The sequence below is a fragment of the Labrus bergylta genome, chromosome 3, assembly GCF_963930695.1.
Source record: "Labrus bergylta chromosome 3, fLabBer1.1, whole genome shotgun sequence".
Lineage (NCBI taxonomy): Eukaryota > Metazoa > Chordata > Actinopteri > Labriformes > Labridae > Labrus > Labrus bergylta.
In genome coordinates, this window is record NC_089197.1 from 25109594 (window position 1) to 25130480 (window position 20887).

The 20887-nt window shown below is 39.0% G+C and overlaps 1 protein-coding gene across 1 annotated transcript; it reads right to left on the minus strand.

The window, feature by feature from the left end:
* Positions 1-533: 533 nt before the first annotated feature.
* On the minus strand, positions 534-9194 carry chrnb4 (cholinergic receptor, nicotinic, beta 4 (neuronal)). Its single transcript, XM_020645163.3, has 6 exons — positions 8844-9194; positions 6212-6357; positions 4760-4804; positions 4407-4516; positions 2970-4020; positions 534-1309 (listed from the first exon to the last, which is right to left on the minus strand). The coding sequence occupies exons 1-6, from the start codon at positions 8893-8895 to the stop codon at positions 1172-1174; spliced, it is 1542 nt and encodes a 513-aa protein (XP_020500819.2). The 5' UTR covers positions 8896-9194; the 3' UTR covers positions 534-1171.
* Between the last annotated feature and the right edge of the window lie 11693 nt (positions 9195-20887).

Consider the following 20887-nt stretch of genomic DNA (forward strand, 5'->3'; position numbering starts at 1 on the left):
AAAGGAAATCAAGTGCGTATCTTGACATAGATGCTGTTGCTATATCGAGATTATAAACAACAGTCTGCAGAATCTGTAACAAGCCCACTCAGCACTGTTTATTGAGTAGTAAATGTGTGGCTGAAGGTTCAGCCCTGCGTCAGTTTGTACGCTTAGTGAAGCATCATTTATATTTTCCTGGCCTTACCTTACAGTTTGAGAAAGCACTTTGTAGTTTTCTCTCATCATCAATAAAAACATTTAAAGCCCTATTAAGAAATTGTATGCACCAGATCTTTAACTATAACTATGGGATCACACTTTTGGCGTTATAATGGAAATCAGCTCCATCTCTAACTGATTTGTTATTTTTGCCTGGTCACACATTTTGCACGTTTCAAGTGAATGGATGGCCTTTTTGATGAAATGTCCTCTTGGCACATCTTCGACTAATGCATTGGCTCTGAGCATAAACTTTATCACCAGCACCAGCACTTTGGCTGGACCCCAACGATTTAAAGACTTTATTGGTGATTTCATAGATTGAATCAAACTGAAAGAGGGCACATTTTACCTTTATTATCCCTTCTTTAATCACACATCACATTTCATCTTGAACACAAAGAAAATCAACTGTCATCTGACAGCAAGCAGATCTTCCTCATATGTCTGTTATATTGGGGTATATTTATGCAACAATTCAGTATAAATCAATGCAGTAAATGTTACATTCAGTCCAGTTCTGTAGAATCCTTTATGGACAAGGAAAATGACCTCAGAGCTATGATGTTGAAATGGGTCCTTTTCAGTTGTACCATTTCCTCAATATATCAGGTCCTGTAAAGGGTTATATTGTCGCTAACTTTGCAGTCTTGGTTAAGAGCAGATATTGTATTTAGGTGCCATCATGGACTTATATCTTGTTGGTCCCTCTGATAAGTGGTTGTCTGGTATAAGCATATCAGGTGCCTTAGTGGTGAAGTTTGGCACATGCTGAGTTGCAGTGTAGTCATTTCCAACCAACCAGTATGGCTGCAAAGGCTTTAAGCTTACAACAGAAACACCTCTCAATAGCTACAGAGGAACATCTGCTTTTGGTCTTTCTTGTCATACAGTATAATTTTTTTAAGTAAACCTTAATTTGCTCTGTGGCATTTCTATTCCGTCACATGCGAGGGGTGTCTATGCTGGCTCACTTGCTCGGAATAATCTGAGTCTGGAAGACAGGTTGGAGAAATAAGCCCAGGGTTCCCACCACACATACAATCATAAAGATCCACAGGAACATCCGATCCACCACCATGGCCACATACTTCCAGTCCTCTATTACCTGCAAAGGTGAAGAAAAAAAAGAAATCACATATAAACACTATAATCAACATTTTTTGTAAAACATTTTTTGTAAAAAAAAAAATGTACACAGACATTTTTAAACATCAGTATGGCAGAGTCAATGGAGGGCAGAGAGTGTATCTGAGTGAATGAATGAATTGGTGTGAGAGTGTTCCTCTTTTTAATGTCATACCTTTTACCATGTTGCCACTTTTATGTAACATCTCTTGGTTTACATAACATTTATGAGCTTATGAATTGTAGAAAATAGGGGGGAAATGTTTTTATTACAATCTTTCTAATTTTTGTGTTACATTCACTCATCACAGTAATACTGCTTTGTTAGAGAAATGCATTTTTCAGGTATTGAAAGACTGAACATATTTATAAAGACATAACGATATTAAGTTATCTTTGGTAGGATCATTTCCATATTGACCATTTATAGATTGCAGAGACGTTCACTGACGAATCTATTGACCCTTTAACCTCATTTCCAGCCCTGTCCTTGGTAGTTGTTGGAACGAGTAATTCCTCACGCCTGGTTCCCTCCTCAATTGTATTGATTATCAGAGGAAGCAATTGATTACCTAAAGTCAGTCATCAATTTGCTGGTCACAGGCACTACTTAAGGTTATTCCTTCCTGTGCCTCAGAGGTCACAGACTTTACCGTAAATGTTATCATGTCATACAAACACTATTGATCCAGTTTATTGGGTCAAAAATGGAAGAGGACAGTGTTTAATTCAACTCATACCTTACCAGTTTTTAGATTAAAAATGTAAACCTTTTTGCCATATAAACTCTTGAAACTGCAATGCAATTGTGTTTTCTGATCATTTCATTCATTTTAGACTCATAAGATTTCAATGATTTATTTTTACTTCTTGTGTCACGCATCTTTGTGGTAAAAATGTCTCCTACGTAGTGGGCGTGGCCCAATCCTCGTGTAGTGTCAATAAAATTAATTTACTGCTCCTGATCGAGTCCGAGCCTCTCTGATCCTGAGAAAGATTCCAGGTTGGGCTGCCTACGATGGAATACACACAATAGCCAATGACATCAGACTGGGAAGCGTCGATAACTTGACGTTGTGTATCTTTACAATTCACCTCCAGCTCACGCTACAAATTGTATAACGCAGTTAGTTCTGTGTCCGCTGCAAAATAGAACACACGTCAGGAGAGCCAGATGACAACGTTGAATGTTGTCCATATTTTGTTCTTCTGAAGTCAAGTTTGATCGTATCTTATCGCAAACATCAAGTGTGTGATCTCGCGGTCTGCCTGAATTATCAAGTGCGTGCGTTCAGAAGATTACATTTTTAAAAATGTGTTGAACTGTCCTTGCTGTATGGTCACCCTTTGTTTTTATAATCGGTTAAGATTTGAAAAAAAATGTCTATAGCAGTGTGTAGCCATATTTTGCATTTTTGGTATGTATGTTGTGTTTCCTCTGCTTCTTGATAATTTCCCTGCTTTCTGTTGGACTTTTTGGGACTAATTGTGGGCTATTTAATTTTTGGACCCCTGAGTAAGTGAGATTTTGTTTAGCCATTTTTTTTAATATATCATTTTTGTTAATTCTGCAATTGGGTCTTCTTTCCTTAGTTTAAATATTCAGAACTGTGACATAAAGTTGAAATGTTTTTACATACACTCTGATCGTCATCATCTCCCATCATGTGCTCTGCCACATAGCGGACCCCGTTTACAGCCTCCTGGACATCGGCGGCCCAGTCTGAGTTTCTGTTCTGCAGGAGATCTTGGGTGGAAGCAAAACAACTCGTAAGGTCATTTGGCTGCAGGTCTCCTTTCCTGTTGCAGTGGCTGTGACTCAGTGGAGGAGGTACATTTTTGTGCCCTGGTGTGGGAAAGACACAGTCTGGGGATAGCAGGGCAGAGGACGACATGGTGATACCAGTTTTAGATGCAACTGGGTAACTCACGCCCAAAATGGCTCTCCTCGCCCGCAGACACCGCTGCTGGCGAAGTCTCTGGCGTGCGGAGATATTACAAGGGCGTCTCATGAAGAGTAGAGCGGGCAGTTTGACTAGAAATATCAGCTTGACCCAGGAGGGCATGGTGTGAGTGCTGGGAGAGCGGTGGTGCACGTTGAGCACGCACACACTGGTAATGATGGAGAAGGTCACAAGCACCATGGTGAACATCAGGTACTTGCCAATCAGAGGCACATCCAGCGAAGTGGGAGGGACAATCTTTGAGATCAAAAGCAGGAACACAGTGAGCGCCAGAAGGACGGATATGCAGAGGGTTATCTTCTCTCCACAGTCTGATGGTAGATAGAAGACCAAGATGGCCAGAGAGGTGATCAGAACACAGGGAATGATCAGGTTGATGGTGTAGAAAAGCGGCTTCCTCTTGATGATGAAGTCATAGGTAAGGTCCACATAGGTGGGATCCAAAGGGTTGACAGTCCGTCTGCCTGGCAGCGCCAAGATATCCCACTCCCCACTGGGTGTAAAATCGTCCATACTGGCCACCCCAGACTTGAGGATGAGGTCGATCTCTGTGTGGTCGTACGTCCAGGAGCGGAACTTCAGGGTGCAGTTCTGCTGATCGAAGGGAAAATGCTTGACCTCAATCCTACAGGCGCTTTTGTAGATCGCTGGAGGAAGCCAGTTGATGCTGCCATTGAAGAGGACTATAGCATTTGTGAAGACTGTCACCTCATAAGTACCATCAGCACTAATGAGAAAAAAAAGGCAGAGAGAGAGAGAGAGAGAGAGAGAGAGGGAGAGAGGGAACTTTAATACCCATACCCCACCAAAACATACAGTATGCTTTAATTTTTTTCTTCATGTGTTTTCTATTTGGTATTTTTTGCACAAAATATAAACTAAACAGTGCAGTCATGAGGAAGATAAGAAAAAAGTTACTTTCTGCATCATTCTAAATCAAATTCAAAACCAAATAGGATAGACTTAAAGGTGCATTAAAGATGCCTGTACATAAAACCTGAAGAAGCGCAAGTAAATCAGTTGGAGAATATGGCTAAAAAAAGAATAAGCATATTTTTTATTATTTCTGCAATCATTGTAAAATCTCGAAATGGGTTTTCAGATAATGCTTACTTGTTATACAGAACAATATCAGGGAGCCAGATGTGCCTGGAGGGAATACGTAGCTTGTCAATACCTTCGTACTTTGCTGGGTCCCAGGACAACCTGTAATCCTCCCAGTGCTGGAGAGAAAGACGGAGAGACCTGTCAGAAGTCTGACTTCTACTTGCTGTCTCAGGACCAACTTAATTCGCATTACATGCTTCATTATCAGTGAAATATATTTAGAGCACAATTATAGAAGTGTTTTGTTCCACATTTAAAGAGGATGAAAGGATACGGTTTAATTCAAGTTCAGATGGAAGGACATTTAACAAGACCCAGGCTGACTGGCAGCTTATGACACAGAGATTCATCAAACTTACCTGAGTGAGCCAGACATTTGTGGTCATGATCTGTTCTCTTTCATTCTGGAAATGTACGAGAGAAATGACAATTACTCCAAGAACTTGCTCAAGCACAAATACATTTGAGTCAGACTAAAAAAAAGGTAAAAATAAATAGTCTCTGTAATACCCAAGACTGTAAATATGCTGATGCTAAGTGCTAATTTAAGTCAGAAATCTAAATATTTTAATAACCTTCATACACAACAATATTAACAGTTAACACCTCATGTTAAATGGGAAACAAAAACGCCAAATCAAGTAGATTATTGCAAATTGCACATGTTCTTTGTCATACCTTTAACTAAAAATTATATCTAGATATATATTGTAATTGTTATTGCTTTAAATTTGCCTTTATTTAAAAGATTTTTTTTTTGTGTGTGCCTTAAATAGAGAGATAGGACAGAGGATAGAGTTGGAAATCAGGGATAGAGAGAGTGGGGAATGACATGGAAAAGGAGCCAAAGGTTGGATTTGAACCTGGGCCGCCCGCTTGGAGGACCACAGCCTCCATACATGGGGCACGTGCACTAACCACTGAGCCACCAGCGACCCTCAATTTGTATTATATGTATATATATATATATACTTTTGTGTTCTCCTCTTTTGTTAATCATTATGCATCACAATGCAAAGTTTCCCTGAATTCAAAGACATATTTTGCAGAAAACCTGGTTATGATCTCGATCACTTTTTGTTGTTGGTATCTTTACACCAAACTTGGTGGACCAGCCCATCTTGCATTGTTGGGCCTGACACTGTGACTTATTAGTGGTCTGCAAAATGACATTCTAAAGCAGGGTTAGTCAAGGCTTGAGCGCAGAGAAGTGGCCTTACTAAACAATGCCAGATGAACCTTCCGTTTCGAATCAATGTCTAGTTTGAGGTTAAGTTCATAATAAAACCAATCCAACTGGAAAGCATTTCAGATTGCTTGTCAACATGTTTGTATATAAAACTCCCATCACACTGTCATGACACGCACCTTAAAAAAAATTACTCCAAGTATTACAATGTAAACTCATAAAATGAGGCTGCATGAACCATGCTGCCATGATCTGCAGCTGGGAGGAGCGTCCACTGTAAATCAGAGTAGAGGCTCTATCACTGTGGCTGAAACAGCTTTATGGCCCCTTTTAATCCAATGTGCTGAAGTTTCAATCTGAACATGACAGAGGCAGAGATCACAGCTGACCACATCTATCCTCCACGTCATCCATTCTTTCAGAGCTATGGCTTCTCTGTGCAGGCCGCTGTGAAATTAACTGCTTTGTGAAAGCTTTGTGGCTCTGCTCTGTCTTTTCTACTCTCAACTTCCTTTCATTCTGTCTTTCTCTTCTGTCTCCCCAGCATGTATTATCTCCTTCATACTCACATTAATAAATACACAGATATCTTCATAGTGGGCAGAAGTATTTGGTGTCTTACCACACTGATTAGCTGAGCCAGAGACACTTGCAGCTTCACCGTGACTCTGGCGCTCCTGTTGACAGCCGGGCGGATGAGTGGATTGTAGCGATTCTTTCCCAGCAGCCAGTTCATGAGACGCTCCTCTGAGTCAGCACAGCTGATACCTGGTGTCACAATGTAGATCAATGACAACTTTTGTCACATGTACCTCAGGAGACCCTTCTGTGAAACTCCTGAAATTTGCAGACGACACCACCGTCATCTGTCTCATGGAGGACGGAGACGAGTGTGCTTACAGACGGGAGCTGGAACAGCTGGAACAGCTGGCTCTCTGGTGCACTCCCCCCCCCTCACCATTCTGAACAGCACAGTGTCTACTGTGGACTCCTTCAGGTTCCTGGGATCCTGAAGTGGACCTTCCACATAGACACAATCAGAAAGAAGGCACAGCAGAGGATGTACCTCCTGCGTCAGCTCAGGAAATTCAACCTGCCCCAGGAGCTGCTGATCATGTTTTACACCGCCATCATCCAGTCTGTTCTGTGCACAGACTATAAGGACTGCAGAAAAAAATCATCCCCCCCTTCCAGGACTTATACCAGTCCTGGGCCAGGAAACAGGCAGGTAGTATCACTGATTCTGATGTAGTGGATACAAGTACCTGTCTATGCCACGATTGGAAGCCTGGGTACTATGGCCATGCTTTCACACTATTTTGATGCAGTCTAATGAACCATAAGCTAGCTATCTGCTGCCCTGTTTTTATTACACTCTTGCATTGTTCACTTCCTTTTGTTTTAGAGATTCTTGAAACAAAAGGAAGTGAACAAATCTGTTTGGCAAAATACTTTTCTTACTTCAGTGGTTCACCTGAATCCCACAGACTCTCATTTAGTGACTGCATATATAACTTTCAAGGTCCTTTTGAAAACAGCAGCTGTCAATTAGGAAAGCCAGACATGACTGTGTTGTGGAAATTATATTTAAAGACTGCAAAGTCATATCAAAGTAATCACATTGCTGGTGGAGGGGAGATGATTAGACTGCAAGTTAAGAAGTCGGCTTTTCTTTTTAACCAAACTTTTGGATGCTCTGTACGTTTGAAATGAGAAGAAGCTAAGAATACCAACACTTAAACTACGCCTTCTTCCCTCCCTCCATGATAAATGAAGCCTGTGTCAGAGGTGAACTCAAGCCTGATTGAAACTGATGATCATTGCTTCTCATCTGGAACAGATTGAATACATGTAGCAACACCTCTTCCATTTTCCTTACATGCAGCTAGTTATTAATGACCCCACATGTGGTTTGGAGTAGCTGAGTGGACTTACTCATGATGGGCCTGCAGAGGAAGAACTGCTACTATTGTCAGTAGTCAGCAGAGTGAATTTCATGGCTGCATAATCTCAGAGAATCTGCACATGTGCATTTTGTGCAGCTTTATGTGATGCAAGAACAAAATAAGACTTCTGACCCCAGTATTTTTTTTCAGTTGCTGTGTGTCATTATCAGCACACCTGGAGCTCAGCAGGGTTCAGCTTTGCCCAATGTGTCAGAGCATGCTGCCACGACTGTGCCCTGTCAGTCATTTTAGAGAGGTCCCATCAAACACAATCTGATCTCACAGCACCCTTTAACAGATGATGTGGAGTGAAGCACTTTAGAGACCAGTCATACAAAATCTGCCCTGCCAAGGCCACTTCTCTGTGTGTGTGTGTGTGTGTGTGTGTGTGTGTGTGTGTGTGTGTGTGTGTGTGTGTGTGTGTGTGTGTGTGTGTGTCTGTGTCTGTGTGTCTGTGTGTGTGTGAGAGAGTGTGTGTGTGTTTTTTTACGTGTGTGTGTGAGAGTGTGAGAGTGTGTGAGTGTGAGTGTGAGTGTGTGCATAGATTGAATTTGTAAAGTGAGGGTTATGTTGACATTATGTTGATTGAGAGTGAGGTCAGGCGTGTGAATACATTGCTTGAGTCAGCCATTGCGGAGCTGATAAGGTCACTCTGAAGAAAACTGAAAACATGGTTCTACAAAAATCTTATACAGTGTGAGTCCTCAGAACATAATGAAGCCAATGAATAAACCAAAACATGGCGAAGGTTGATTGAGCTGTTATAGAGTATGTATAAAGATGTTTTTTTTCTTCTTTTTACAGGTTTAGGAAGCTATTTCTTATATTAACCATTCTTTGTTTTATATGTTTGGATACTTGTATGTTGTTCTCATACACTAAATATCTTCCTCCCTCAAGTGTCAACTTTGATGGCGGGAAAGACTCATCAAATTGTCCCTTATGGAATATAGGAGTTTTAAGTTTTAAGCCTATTTAAGCATATTTAAATAAAAAGTATAAGCCCTTTAAAAAATTATTTACTTTCCAATACAAAAAAGGGGCAATAAATTGGGTGTCTTAACACACACACACACACACACACACACACACACACACACAGACACGCACACACCCGTACTGCACTGAAACTTCATGCATTTACAATTATAATTTGAAACGCCTCTCAAAAAGACTATCCACTAACAACATGGGATTTTTACTCAAATCAGTTTGGAGCAGGCACACATAAAAGCGTTGAACTTCCTTAATTAGCTAGCCTACTAAATAATTAAGTCATATAACGTAAGAAAGAGGCTACACACTTACCGTGAAGCAAAGAGAAAAAGGAAGCGAGTAGGATGGGGAGAGTCCGAGTCATTTTTTCGGCACCATCTGCTCCGCGCAAGTTGTCAGTGATGAAGCCTCAAAGCTGCGGTCGTCAGCTCTCTGTCTTTCGGACATGCCGGACTCCTCACAGTTCGGACACTTGCACTGTGCCAATGTCTGAAAAACAGATCACTGACCGCAAAGCGAGACTTGTTACTGCACGGCTTGGCTACTTTGAAACTACTCGGCTCATAAACATTCCCTCCTCGAGACAAACAGCTCTTTACGCTCCGTCTGTGCGCAGCAGCCTATCCTCCCCCAGCAGGTCCCGCAGGTCCTATACCAGGACTCCGATCAGCGACAGCTACTGCAAGTTTACACCACCTTAGCAGATGCTTTTTGGTGGTAGGTTACATGCTGATCACACATCAGCACATTTGTTGTGCCATTTGCTGTTTCAAAAAATTAAAGTTTTGATTTATATCATTGCCATAATTATACTTTTGCACTGGGAATGGTAAAGACAGGCGTCAATACAAACAAAATACATACTGTTTTTTTCTTGATGGTATGCGGATGAATCCAGCATCTCCATTTATAACAAATGGCACATGAAATTTATTCATTTGACTCTGCTTGAAAACTTTATGAAAAAAAAAAATCCAAATTATTAAGGTCTCGGTTATGCAGGTTCAGAGTGGAATTTATACACTATTTCTCTGTCTATACTGTGAATCAGAAGTTTTTGTTCTCACAGCTTTGGTTTATCCAAAACCACAAATATACAACCCAGAGACCTTAGTACAGATGTCGATCTACAAATGGGGACCCTAAATAACTTCCCATCAATAAACATAGGTTGACAAATCGTGGTGACCTGTGATCATTTGCTGACTTCACACTGCTTTGGCAAGTGTGCTCAAGAGTGGACAGTTAATTATTCTATGGCACAGGATTTAAGATTTAGTGAGCTGAGGTCCAGTCAGATCAGGGGCAGTGCAATCTTAGCGTAGCAGATTTACAGTCATCACACTGCTTAAAGCCTCATTACTATGGCCAGTAAAGGAACTGTATCATGCATGAGGAGCAGCCTCAAGGACTTATAAGGGATTATAGATTTGCTCCACATACTTCTTTTCTGGCTCACTAAGAGCAGATCAATGGGAGCTGATTAGGTTTTGAACCTCGCCTGTCTTTTATTAGGTTGAATGGATGGGGCAGGGCCATGGACTGCACTGTTTTCTTATATGTTTGTGGAATCATATGTGTGCATGATACATATTATCTTTAAAAAGCAATAGGCCTATATTTAAATATCACTCTTTCTGCTTCAGTGAAAGAATGAGTAACTACCCTCTGATTTGTAGCCACTATGCAAAGTGCAGCTCGTCGAAGTGAACAAACAAAAAGATATACAATCGGCAAATAGGAGTGGGCGTTACTTTAAGATACAGGATTTACAGTGAGAAACCATAAGAATAAACATAGATAAATATTGCAATTCATGGGTCATTCGGGGTCACATCTTAGTCCATCTGTATGCATTATATATATATATATATACAGGATATACACACATTAGACATTAGGACAGAGTACGACCGTGCTGTGGATGACTTCTCCCTCAATCCAGGCAAACAAAGGTACCACACCACACACACACACACACACACACACACACACACACACACACACACACACACACACAATAATCAAAATTTAGGTTTTCTTAAAAAAAAAAAACATGTTTAAAATATCCTTTCCTACACCTACATTCAGACATGTATAGTAAAATTGTATCATAATTGTTTAAGCAATATGGCATGCAATCATCAATTACTTTAAGGGTCACAGCATAGTCTGTATATTTTTTGCTGTCTGCAGAGGCCTTGTTGTTTTGGTCTGGCTATAAAGTGTTCTGTTATCATCCTAAACAGACTTTAGCTTCTGTCCTTGAATCATCTTAATCAAGTCTAGCCGGGGGGGGGACCCTGTCTTGACTCTCAGTGGACACAATAAAGACAGGAAACAGCTCCAAGGATCCTGACAGGAGGAGACTGACAGAGACTTGTGACTAACTAATGTGCATTACATTTTAGAAGAGTTTATTTTGTTGTTGAATAATAATGAAACAATAGCTGCATAACAGAAAAAGTGATATAAACCTGGAACTGACTTGACACATCACATAGAAAATGATGCTACACTCTGGAGGTTGTATTTGACTTTTCTCTTTCTCTGCAGTCTGAAAGATGAAATGAACCACATGAGCATTTGGACATGCTGACATGTTGACGGACTGTTTAGTGTACGTGTGTGAGAGATTTTGCTGCATGCCAGGGAAGCGTGATGGAAGAGAGATGGCTAATCAAAGAATTGCTGCTGTTGCAGTACCATGTTGCACCACTGCAATACCACCCTGTGAGAGAAATATATCAAGGAGGCAGTTCATTACCTGGAGTGCTCGGCTTCAGTACCATAGAGTCGCAGCCTCATGTGAGGATATCGATTTCCCTCCATCGAATGCCTGCTGGGGGGTAAACCCCATCTCATTGGTTCATGTGAGATGCTTTATTTTTAAATCTTCTTAAGTCTACTTTTTTTCTCTATGTGTGTGTGTGTGTGTGTGTGTGTGTGTGTGTGTGTGTGTGTGTGTGTGTGTGTGTGTGTGTGTGTGTGTGTGTGTGTGTGTTGATTGTTTTATTTCAGGTTCTTATAAACCTTGTTTCACTTAATCATATGAGGTTAAGCATGAATTGAATGTCAAAGGGTAGCTCATATTTTGGGTGTATTCTTCATCTTGCAGGGTTTCGATTGATTTACATTTAATGTAACACAGAAAAGGAAAAAGTAATCATTGGTGAACAAAATCATAGTTGTCAACAGTGGTGCAAAGTTTCGACTGAGTCAATATATTTAATGTAACTACAGAATAACAACAGCAACAACAAGAAAAACAGAGGTTGAGAGGAACTGCACTTTAATTTCTTTTTTTGTATAAGGGTTCATCTGATTCGTCACATTTCTACTCTACATATTAAAAGGAAACATTGCACTTTTCCCCTAGACATTGTCGGCAGCTTAAGAATGTAGTAACAAAATCAGGCAGACAAAAATGAAACAACAATTTATGCTACGCTCATGATGGATTGACGCTGGTTCTTTGTAATTTAGCAATGAATACGGTCTTTAACTGCTTTTTGTAATATAGTAATAAGTAAGGTATTTTTACCTGCTCTTTTGTAATATTAAATCACAAAGAGTAAGGTCTTTTACCTACTTTTTGTAAAGAGTCTGGAGATAACACTTGTTATGGATTGGCACTATACAAATAAAGATTCATTGACAACATAGAATTTAGTTATAATCAGTGCAACCAGCAACAAGAGCAAAATGGCAAATGAATCCTTCACTGTAAAACATTCAACAACAAACTATGATATTGTAATAAAAGTTGTAGTACTTTTTCTTCTTATGTAGTTTTGTTTTTATATATAAGAAAGAAGTTGAAACCAAAACCTCTTTCACACCAACTAAAACTTTGAATGCAGCACTTTTTTTTGTAATCAAGTGTTTTTCATTCTGATAGGGTATTTGTATGAAAATGATCAGAGTACTTCAGAAGACTATCCACTTCTGTGTATTATGCACAGTATTACAATAACTTGATAAAAGAAATATAGTAACATTCATTATATAAATATATTTTGGCATCTATCCAGGAAATTCTGTGATAGTTTCGAGTTTGTCACTGAACCTGCTCGTCTGTTACCAAATCTCATGTTTAGCACTTGACAAGATGCTTTATACACTGACAACAAAATATAATTTTATTGATTAATATCCCTGCAAGCAATCCATTTTCACCGTCTGTTGTTTTTAAAGAAGCAATGGGAGGGGGAGCATTTTGCTGACTGAATGATCACATGAGTTGAAACCTTTACTCTGGTTTCTTGTATACAAAGTGTGGAAATAGTAAGAAGTAGTCACCCTGTGGGTGGGTTTATGTTAGCAGTCCATATCTGTTGCATCAGACTGAGTGGTCAGTTTGGGATAGTCTCTATGAAGACAGATGAGCCTGTTCATTAATGCATTCAGCTTCTCAATGATAGACAGGAAGGTGAAGTGTCCAGTATGTCATGCAGCAAGAGTTAGGAAGATAGATTATCTGTAGTGACACCTGCAGATAGAGCGGGACTTAATGATCTCCTGAGAGTACTCCATGGTCACATTTTTTACAGCCCAGGAGGAGCATTAAACCACACCTGTCTTTAGGTGCTGCCCCACAAATCCTTATTGGATTAATTGGTCTGGGTCATCTCAGATCTCCTCCCTCAGAAGTTTGATTTATAGGTGGCCTTCTGCTCAGGTCGGCTAGTTTCAGCCACCAAATACTTTTTCTGAAGAGAACTGAAAGATAAAAGATTGCTTTCCAAATTGTTCGTCAAAGATTATAGAGGCTGGCAGATTAGGAACTTGAATAAACAGCTGTCATACTTTGCAGGTTTTTCTGCAAGAGTCATTCTCTTAACCCTGGATGGGCCCTTAATGTGCACTTAATGTGCTAAAAAGTGAATATGTGTCTAAGAGGAGAGCTAGTGTGTTGGGGTTTTGCTGCAGTCTACACAGATTAGAATTGTCATGAGTTATGGACAATGCATCAAGAGTTATATTTGAGTGCCTGTAGCCAGTAGATAGCAGCAGCCAACATAGTTATCAGCATTATGTGCGTAGACAATAGTATGTAAATGCAATTTCAGGGTTAACTTATTGCTCCTTACTAGTAGGTAGCTTAAAACAGGCCCTGAAATGTCAGGGTAGAACTTTGATCATATTAGAAATATATGGAAACTTATCGTAATTTAATTTTGAGATTTGGAGCACATTCGTCTGACATTTTTTGGAGTTTTTATAAACTCCCTGTAAAATGTTGTAAAAAAACGATCGAAAATAATCACTTTTGTTAAATGTTACAGAAATCTTTCAGAGGCATTTGGGTAACTGAAAAATGTTTGAAAACTTTTGGTAATCTTCATTAGAACTATTTGGAAGCTGTAAAAAAAACAATATTGGAATAATTCAATGTCATTAAAAATCTTTTGGAAAATTCATTTAATTTTTCAGAAACTTTCAAGGAAATTCGAGGAAATTAAACAGTGATGGTTAATATTTGGAAACATTCATTGCAATTTTTGGAAACTTTCTATTGAAATTGTGCATTGAGAAGTTTTATTAAACTAATTTTGTTGAAACTTTTGGAAACTTTTATAGGGTTATTTTGTATACATTCATAGGAATTTTTCTGGCATTTTCAGAAACTTTGATTCTGAATTCTTTGGGGAAACGTTCATGGAAATTTTCGGAAATTTTCATGGTTATTTTTTAAAAACATTTATGGAAATTTTAGGTAGAACTCTTTTTCTAAGTACTTTGGGAAATTCATGGAAATGTGGCCCAGGTTTAGCCTAGCAGTTAGAGTGTGCGACCCATGTGCAGAGGCTACACTCTCTGACCCGGATTTTAGTCTGACACTTGACATTTTTCAGATGTCTTTCCCTACTCTCTTCTCCAACATTTCCTGTTATTCTTCCCTGTCTCATCAAAATAAATGCAAAAATGGACAACAAAATAAATTTATGAAACCTTCTACGAAGTTTGGGGTAATTTTGTGTGTAAGCACATTTTTGGAATCACTCATGGAAATTATCTGGGAATATTGGGAGTCTTTCAGGAAACTATTTTGAAAATGTTCTGGGTAATTTTCAGTATCTTTCATTGAGAGAAGGTTATTTACTTCCAAACTTCTAACAAACATTTTGACAAAGAATTGAAATAATAATTTATACTCCTGACACTAATTTCATGCATAAAAAATGAATCACAGAAAAATACATTTTGGAAGATGTCCATTCTGGTAATGCATTGCCACGTTTACGTATGTCTTTCACTCCGTTCATTTTGGAAATAAAACGTTCATGTCAGCTATTAAAATTGCATCATTAAATATCATTATGCCACGTTCAATCCCTTGAGCTCATTTTTGTGGAGCAAGATGAAGATGAGGAGACATCGGTCATGGTTGGAAGGTAATTATGATGGAGTATAACAGATAATGCAGCTCTGGTGGTATTGGACATTGGACGCTAAGCTTCTCCCCTGGGGCTCAAAGTAGGGTCAAAGCAGTGGGGATTCAATCAATGCCTATCAGCGCTGGACATGGAAATGACCTGCCTGAGCCTGACCAGCAGTGTGAGATGGGAAATTCACCGCCATGAAGGGGGTCCCAGTGGGAGGATGCATCTTCACAACGGGAGAGTAAAATGAAGTGCACTGTAAGATGAGGTGGGAAACATATAATCAATTAGTACAATCAAATCAGATAGGCGCAAATATGAGTTGTACTAGAAAGATGCATTGGTTTTGAATAAAAATGTTCGAGCAGCTGTAAAAACCCACTGTGTGACAGCTTTAACAAATTGGAGTCTCTGAAACAGAGAGCTGAAGTCATAATGAGTACCCAGAAACTTGATTATAGGACAAAAAATTGTTTGATTCATGTTACTGACCTGTATGTGACTGGAGCTTTTATGATGCAACTAAATCATTTAACCATGGAGAATTAGATACAGTATCTTGGGTTAATGATGTCTGTACATTTGGCCAGTGTTATGTCTCTGTGATTCAATTCTGTGTCTGTGTTACCATCAAACCAACTCCTCAGGGAGAGGCATGGAGAGGATGAAGCTTTTCTGACATCCAGGCTACCCAGGAGACCACAGAGGCCCTCATCATTATCACGTGGAGTCCATCATAGTGGGCTGGTCTCAGATGGCGATGTGACTGATTGCAGAGTGCCTGTCTGGACTGGCTGCTAATGATGCTGGGTAGAGATAATCAACTAACCACAGGCAGCCTGGCTAGTAGTTACTCCAAAATAAGTGAAACAGATAGGATGTGAGGCTGCATTTCCCACTTTGAAATCCAACCATTCATCAATTAGCTGAAAGTGAAAACATCCAGGTGAAGTGGATAGTTTGTTAGAGGTTGGGAAATGTACCCACATACTGAAGATACTTTCCCTCTTGTCTTGCATTTTCCTCCAGATCCAGTATGAGTTATAAAAAGGAAGGAGGAAATTGACCTACAGGTTGTCCTGCAAATGTAGTTATTAGACAGTCAATAACAAGTGAATACTATAGGCTATCTATTTACCCCATCAAAACTCCGAGAACTTAATTATAGACTTGAACATAAAGAACAAGAGTAAGATGAGAAATGGATACCGGCTGGTAATCTATAATCTCTCTGTAAAAAATAGAAACACCTAGCCTTGCTTCTTCAAGCGGTGACAATAGGTCCATGAGCACATCACATCTAAAGCTAAATAAAAATCTAGTCTCTGTACATTTGCTAGACATCCAACTGAGAGCTCAGAAGTTGACAGTAAATTCTGCATTCTGTTCAAGACACTTTGTGAATTAAAAGTAGTCTCTACTTTTTAGACCTCAGCGCAATCAATATGATCACATCTCTTCCTGAAAGCCTCCCTGACAGTCAAACCATAGCCTGTAGGACTCAAAACATAGGACATTCACTGTGATTTTAAACAACAAGATATTCATTATAACACATAAAGTATGCCTTGCAAAAAGTTCCATGATACATTATTAACATTACAATACTTCTGCCTTTTATGTTGTTGAGTCTGTCGTCTCTCAACCAGAAGGTCAAGGGGTTTGATCCCCAGCTCCTGCAGTCACATGCCAAAGTGTCCTTGGGGAATACACCGAACCCCAAATTCCATCCATGGAGTGTGAATGTGTATGAATGGGATTAATTAATATGCTAAGGGCCAATTCCCATAGCTGCCATCAGTGTGTGAATGGGTATGTGTGACCTGCAGTGTAAAAATCACTTTGAGTAGTCAGAAGAAAGTCCATTTACCACTTGCATACTGTAATATTCCCTTGGAAATAGTATTCAATTTCAGATAATATTGGTTTAAAGCTAAGTTTTCAGATATACGTTTGAAAAAAACATTTCACATACAGCTGAAGCATTTGAAAAAGTCTATGATTTTTATTTTAACTTTGGACACAACTGGTTTTATTACATTGTGATACTATCTGCTTTCCCCCAATACTATGAAAAAATATTTTTGTATTTGTAGCCTCTCTTTTTTACTTCACACTGTAGTGAACATTTAGTTATTAACTTTCTAACTTGCTGATGTTTGCTGGTCCCAAGATTTAAAGTAAAAGTCTGATGCCCTTGAGTGTTAATTAGACATTTGAGATGTCTAATGTAATTAGTGGATGATTTATGTCTTCAATGTGGTATTTTATTGCTTTGATATCCTTTTGTTTGTATAATATTAGAACATTTGAAAGACAGCTCAATGATTTTTATTAGAGAGAAATCTTTGTACCATGAAATGTGACTTGTGACTTTTCATTTCAGGCTAAATGATGATGATGTGAAGAAAAGAGTCTCTCTTTGGCATAAGTCCATAGAAAGAAGATAGGGCGGTGTCCTTGGCTTTGATGAGGATGATTTGATGAGATGCATGTTGTGAGCCGAGCATAGCAAAATTTAGTTATGGACTACTAATCTTAAAATGCATAAATTTCATTTACAGCGTAATAGCTGTTGTAGGGGACATCTGAAGGAAAAGTTTTACACCTCCTCAGGCTAATAATACAAAAAATACTGCTCCAATATGTAGTTGGAAGAGGGGGAAATGTGTATAATCCCTTCCACATTCCATTCTTTCTGCTATACATATAGCAACAATAGCTACGCATCTTAAATCTGCTCTGATGCAGAAAGGAGCTTCCTCTTTCTGAAAGGTTTGTGTTGTCAAGACTGACTTCATCTAATCTCTACGGCTGTTGGCCTGGTGAGCCCTACAGAGAGGCTACTGACTGGTCCACAGGCAGAGGTAAATTGGATGTGTCAGAAATCCAGATGGTATGTTGCTCCCCTTGAGACCCTCTCCTTCTTGAAGTCTCCACAGTGAGAATAAACATCGGTGGAAAATGTTATCTCCCACATACAGCTTCTCAGCACAGACACCATATGTCCCCACCTTCTCCCTTGTATGATACCACTCCCTGTTCTCCACACCTAGGCTGCACTCACAGGACAGGGAGATAGTTGGACAGGTAGAAGGCACCTTAGAAACTTTCTGGATTGTGAAAGAAAAGGATCAAAGAGACAAAAGCAGGATTTGTTAAGTTATTCAGCTAACTTGAGCTCCGTCAGAGTGACCAAACTTACTCTTATCTGCAAATTGATTTATGGTCACTTGGGGGTATATTTTGTGACAAATCCAAGCATAAAAGTTGTCCTCATCAATAACTGAATAAAGTGGGTATGACTGTCGGATAATCTGTTTTTGAACACTGAAATCTTAAACATTTACCAGATATAACTACCCAAATTTACACTTCTGAATTTGCTTCCCATGTCTGCAGGTTGAGTGGATTGACTGTACATTCACTAGAATGTACCAAAAGTAAACTGTAACTTAATGACAGTGACAATGATTTTTTTTTTTTTAGGTTTGATATACAATTTAAATTTTAATGGATGATTAGTTATAATCTAGTTGATATAGTAAGTGTATGCTTACCTGTCAGCACCTGAATCATTACTCTGGCCCTTAGAGAACAAATGCTGCTTTCTGCCTTCATGTGCCTCCAATTCAGACTCTTTGCCCAGGGCCAGGAGTGGTATGATTTAGATGATATTTGTCCTCTTAGCTAATTGATTTAAGCAGGGTCTCCTTTCCCCTGTTGCCAGCCTGTCAAGGCCTCTCACTGGCCCTGTACACTGTATAAGCATTAGGAGGGCTAGATCGGCAATGGCACACACATTTACAAGAGCACTTCCACAAGCCCATTTTGTCTCTTGCCAGAGCAGCATGGCCCCAGAAAGTAAACAGACTTTGGCTTGAATGTGATTAGACTGCAGTTTACTTGGTTAGGCCACGCGAGGAACCACAGATCCAACTGAACACTGATGCCCCACAGATAACCTTTATCCAATTAGATTGACACAACACAGTCCATTTATTCATTACACTGCAAAACTTGTGAAAAATGCATGACTTTATAAAATGTAAGAAAAGCCATCAAACATTGTTACTATTCAGTCTTTTATGCTTTCCCCTTTGCAATACATTACTTATTTTAGCTGCCTCTTCCCATACCTTTACTTTCAGTATTATAGATTTGATTTAAATTCATGTTTGCCATTATTGAAAGCTACATGAACATCTTATAGTCCTGATCTCAAGCTATATCTACCAACACACTTGATAAAATGTCTTACATTATTCATGTTAAAAGAGTTTCAAGTGTGTTGCCGTCACACATTCTTGTCCCAGTTTGTTATATACCACTTTGTAAAATTCTTTGGCATCTCATTAGATGTACATGGTATCTCATATGGACATCTAAGGCAATGTTAGGTTTTTGTTACACAGACACATGAGGTCCGTTTCCTTCATGTCTTACACTTGGTTAACATCTAACTGTATGTCAGGTAAGCTGTAGGCTGGGAAATGTACATGATTCAAGTCACAATTCTCAAACTCCAGGTGGACTGTTCTGTGCTATTTGATGTGATATTGCCCTGATTGCTAAGTCTAATTTTGCAAATGAAGACCCCGAAGGGAACCTTCAAGGGACATATATAGCCTTGACAAAGTGCCAGTATTTCACTCCTTGGAAATGAGATGATGCTTGTTTTCTCCACACCCTCTTCAGACTCACTATTATACACTAACAGTAATAATAATCTATGAAGCAACTGTTACAGTATACATGTTTCCTTCCAACATGACTCCATCCAAAGTTCTACACCTGTGAAGTAAAGGAGCAGCTGAGACATGTCTGGTGATGCCTCTTAGGTTCAAGGTGACTTTGCTTTTTATTCAGTATACTAAAAAGAAATGGCCCTCTGTGGGCTCATTGGGGAAACACTTAACAATAGTCGAAGACCCACGCAAATGAAAAGTGCCTTTTGAAGGTAACTATGTTTGGAAAGACACTGGTGTAAAAAGTGTATGAAACTGACTGCCAACCCACATTATAATTATAATCTTGTTTTGTTTTTATTTTTCTATTTTCTTGTATTTCTCATCAAAAAAAGAAAAGAAAAAAGATTGATCAGCAGTTTTTGCCTGGGGTCATTTTTTTCTCACCAGTAGACAAGTTTAAACTTTTTTGGCACAAATACCGTAATAACAATTGTTCAGTTTTGTACAATATCTCACATTGCTTGCTGTCTCATCTTATCAGTATTTCAGTTCATTTTCTAGCCAGTTTTCTGGGCACAGGGTAGCGAGAGAACCGCTGCACCACTAAAACTTTCATGATCCTCTGGGTCCAATTTCCCATGATGCTTGTCGGTTTTAGGAGGACACCTCGCCTTTACGTATTTGAAATAAGGGACTGTTCACAGGTGTTATTCTCTGGCATAATCAGTCCTGTCATAAAGAGTGTAGAGCGAGAAGCCTGCAGCTAATGCTATTTGGCTTTGCGACATATGGTTTAACATCTATGTCAATATTTTTTTGTATGTTGATGAAGAAATGTTGCAATATTGTTTATATGTTACAAACTCAATTTTGACACACATGATCAACTGTCCTGATATTTTTCATTTCGAGAATACACATTATACCTTCACTTTAAACAAACATTAAGATAAAAAAAATATAGCCTTCATTACAGTCACCTTGAAGCTCAATACAATGCAATTTAAAGAAAAAAAGTTTTCAAATAAAACACACAAGCAAATTAAGTGATGTGCTGCAAATACAGACAACACAATTCAATTCAATTCAATTCAAAAAACTTTATTTGTCCCCGGGGGGCAATTCAAAGGCACACAGAGCAGTAAATTAACAACAGTGCAAGTAAACAAAACATTTTAACCTAAATATAAAGTGTCAATTTAAATACAACTTAAAGCTTAAACTTAACTTAAAAATACAAAATTTAAAAAGAGTAGATATAAGTGGATAGTGATCGGAC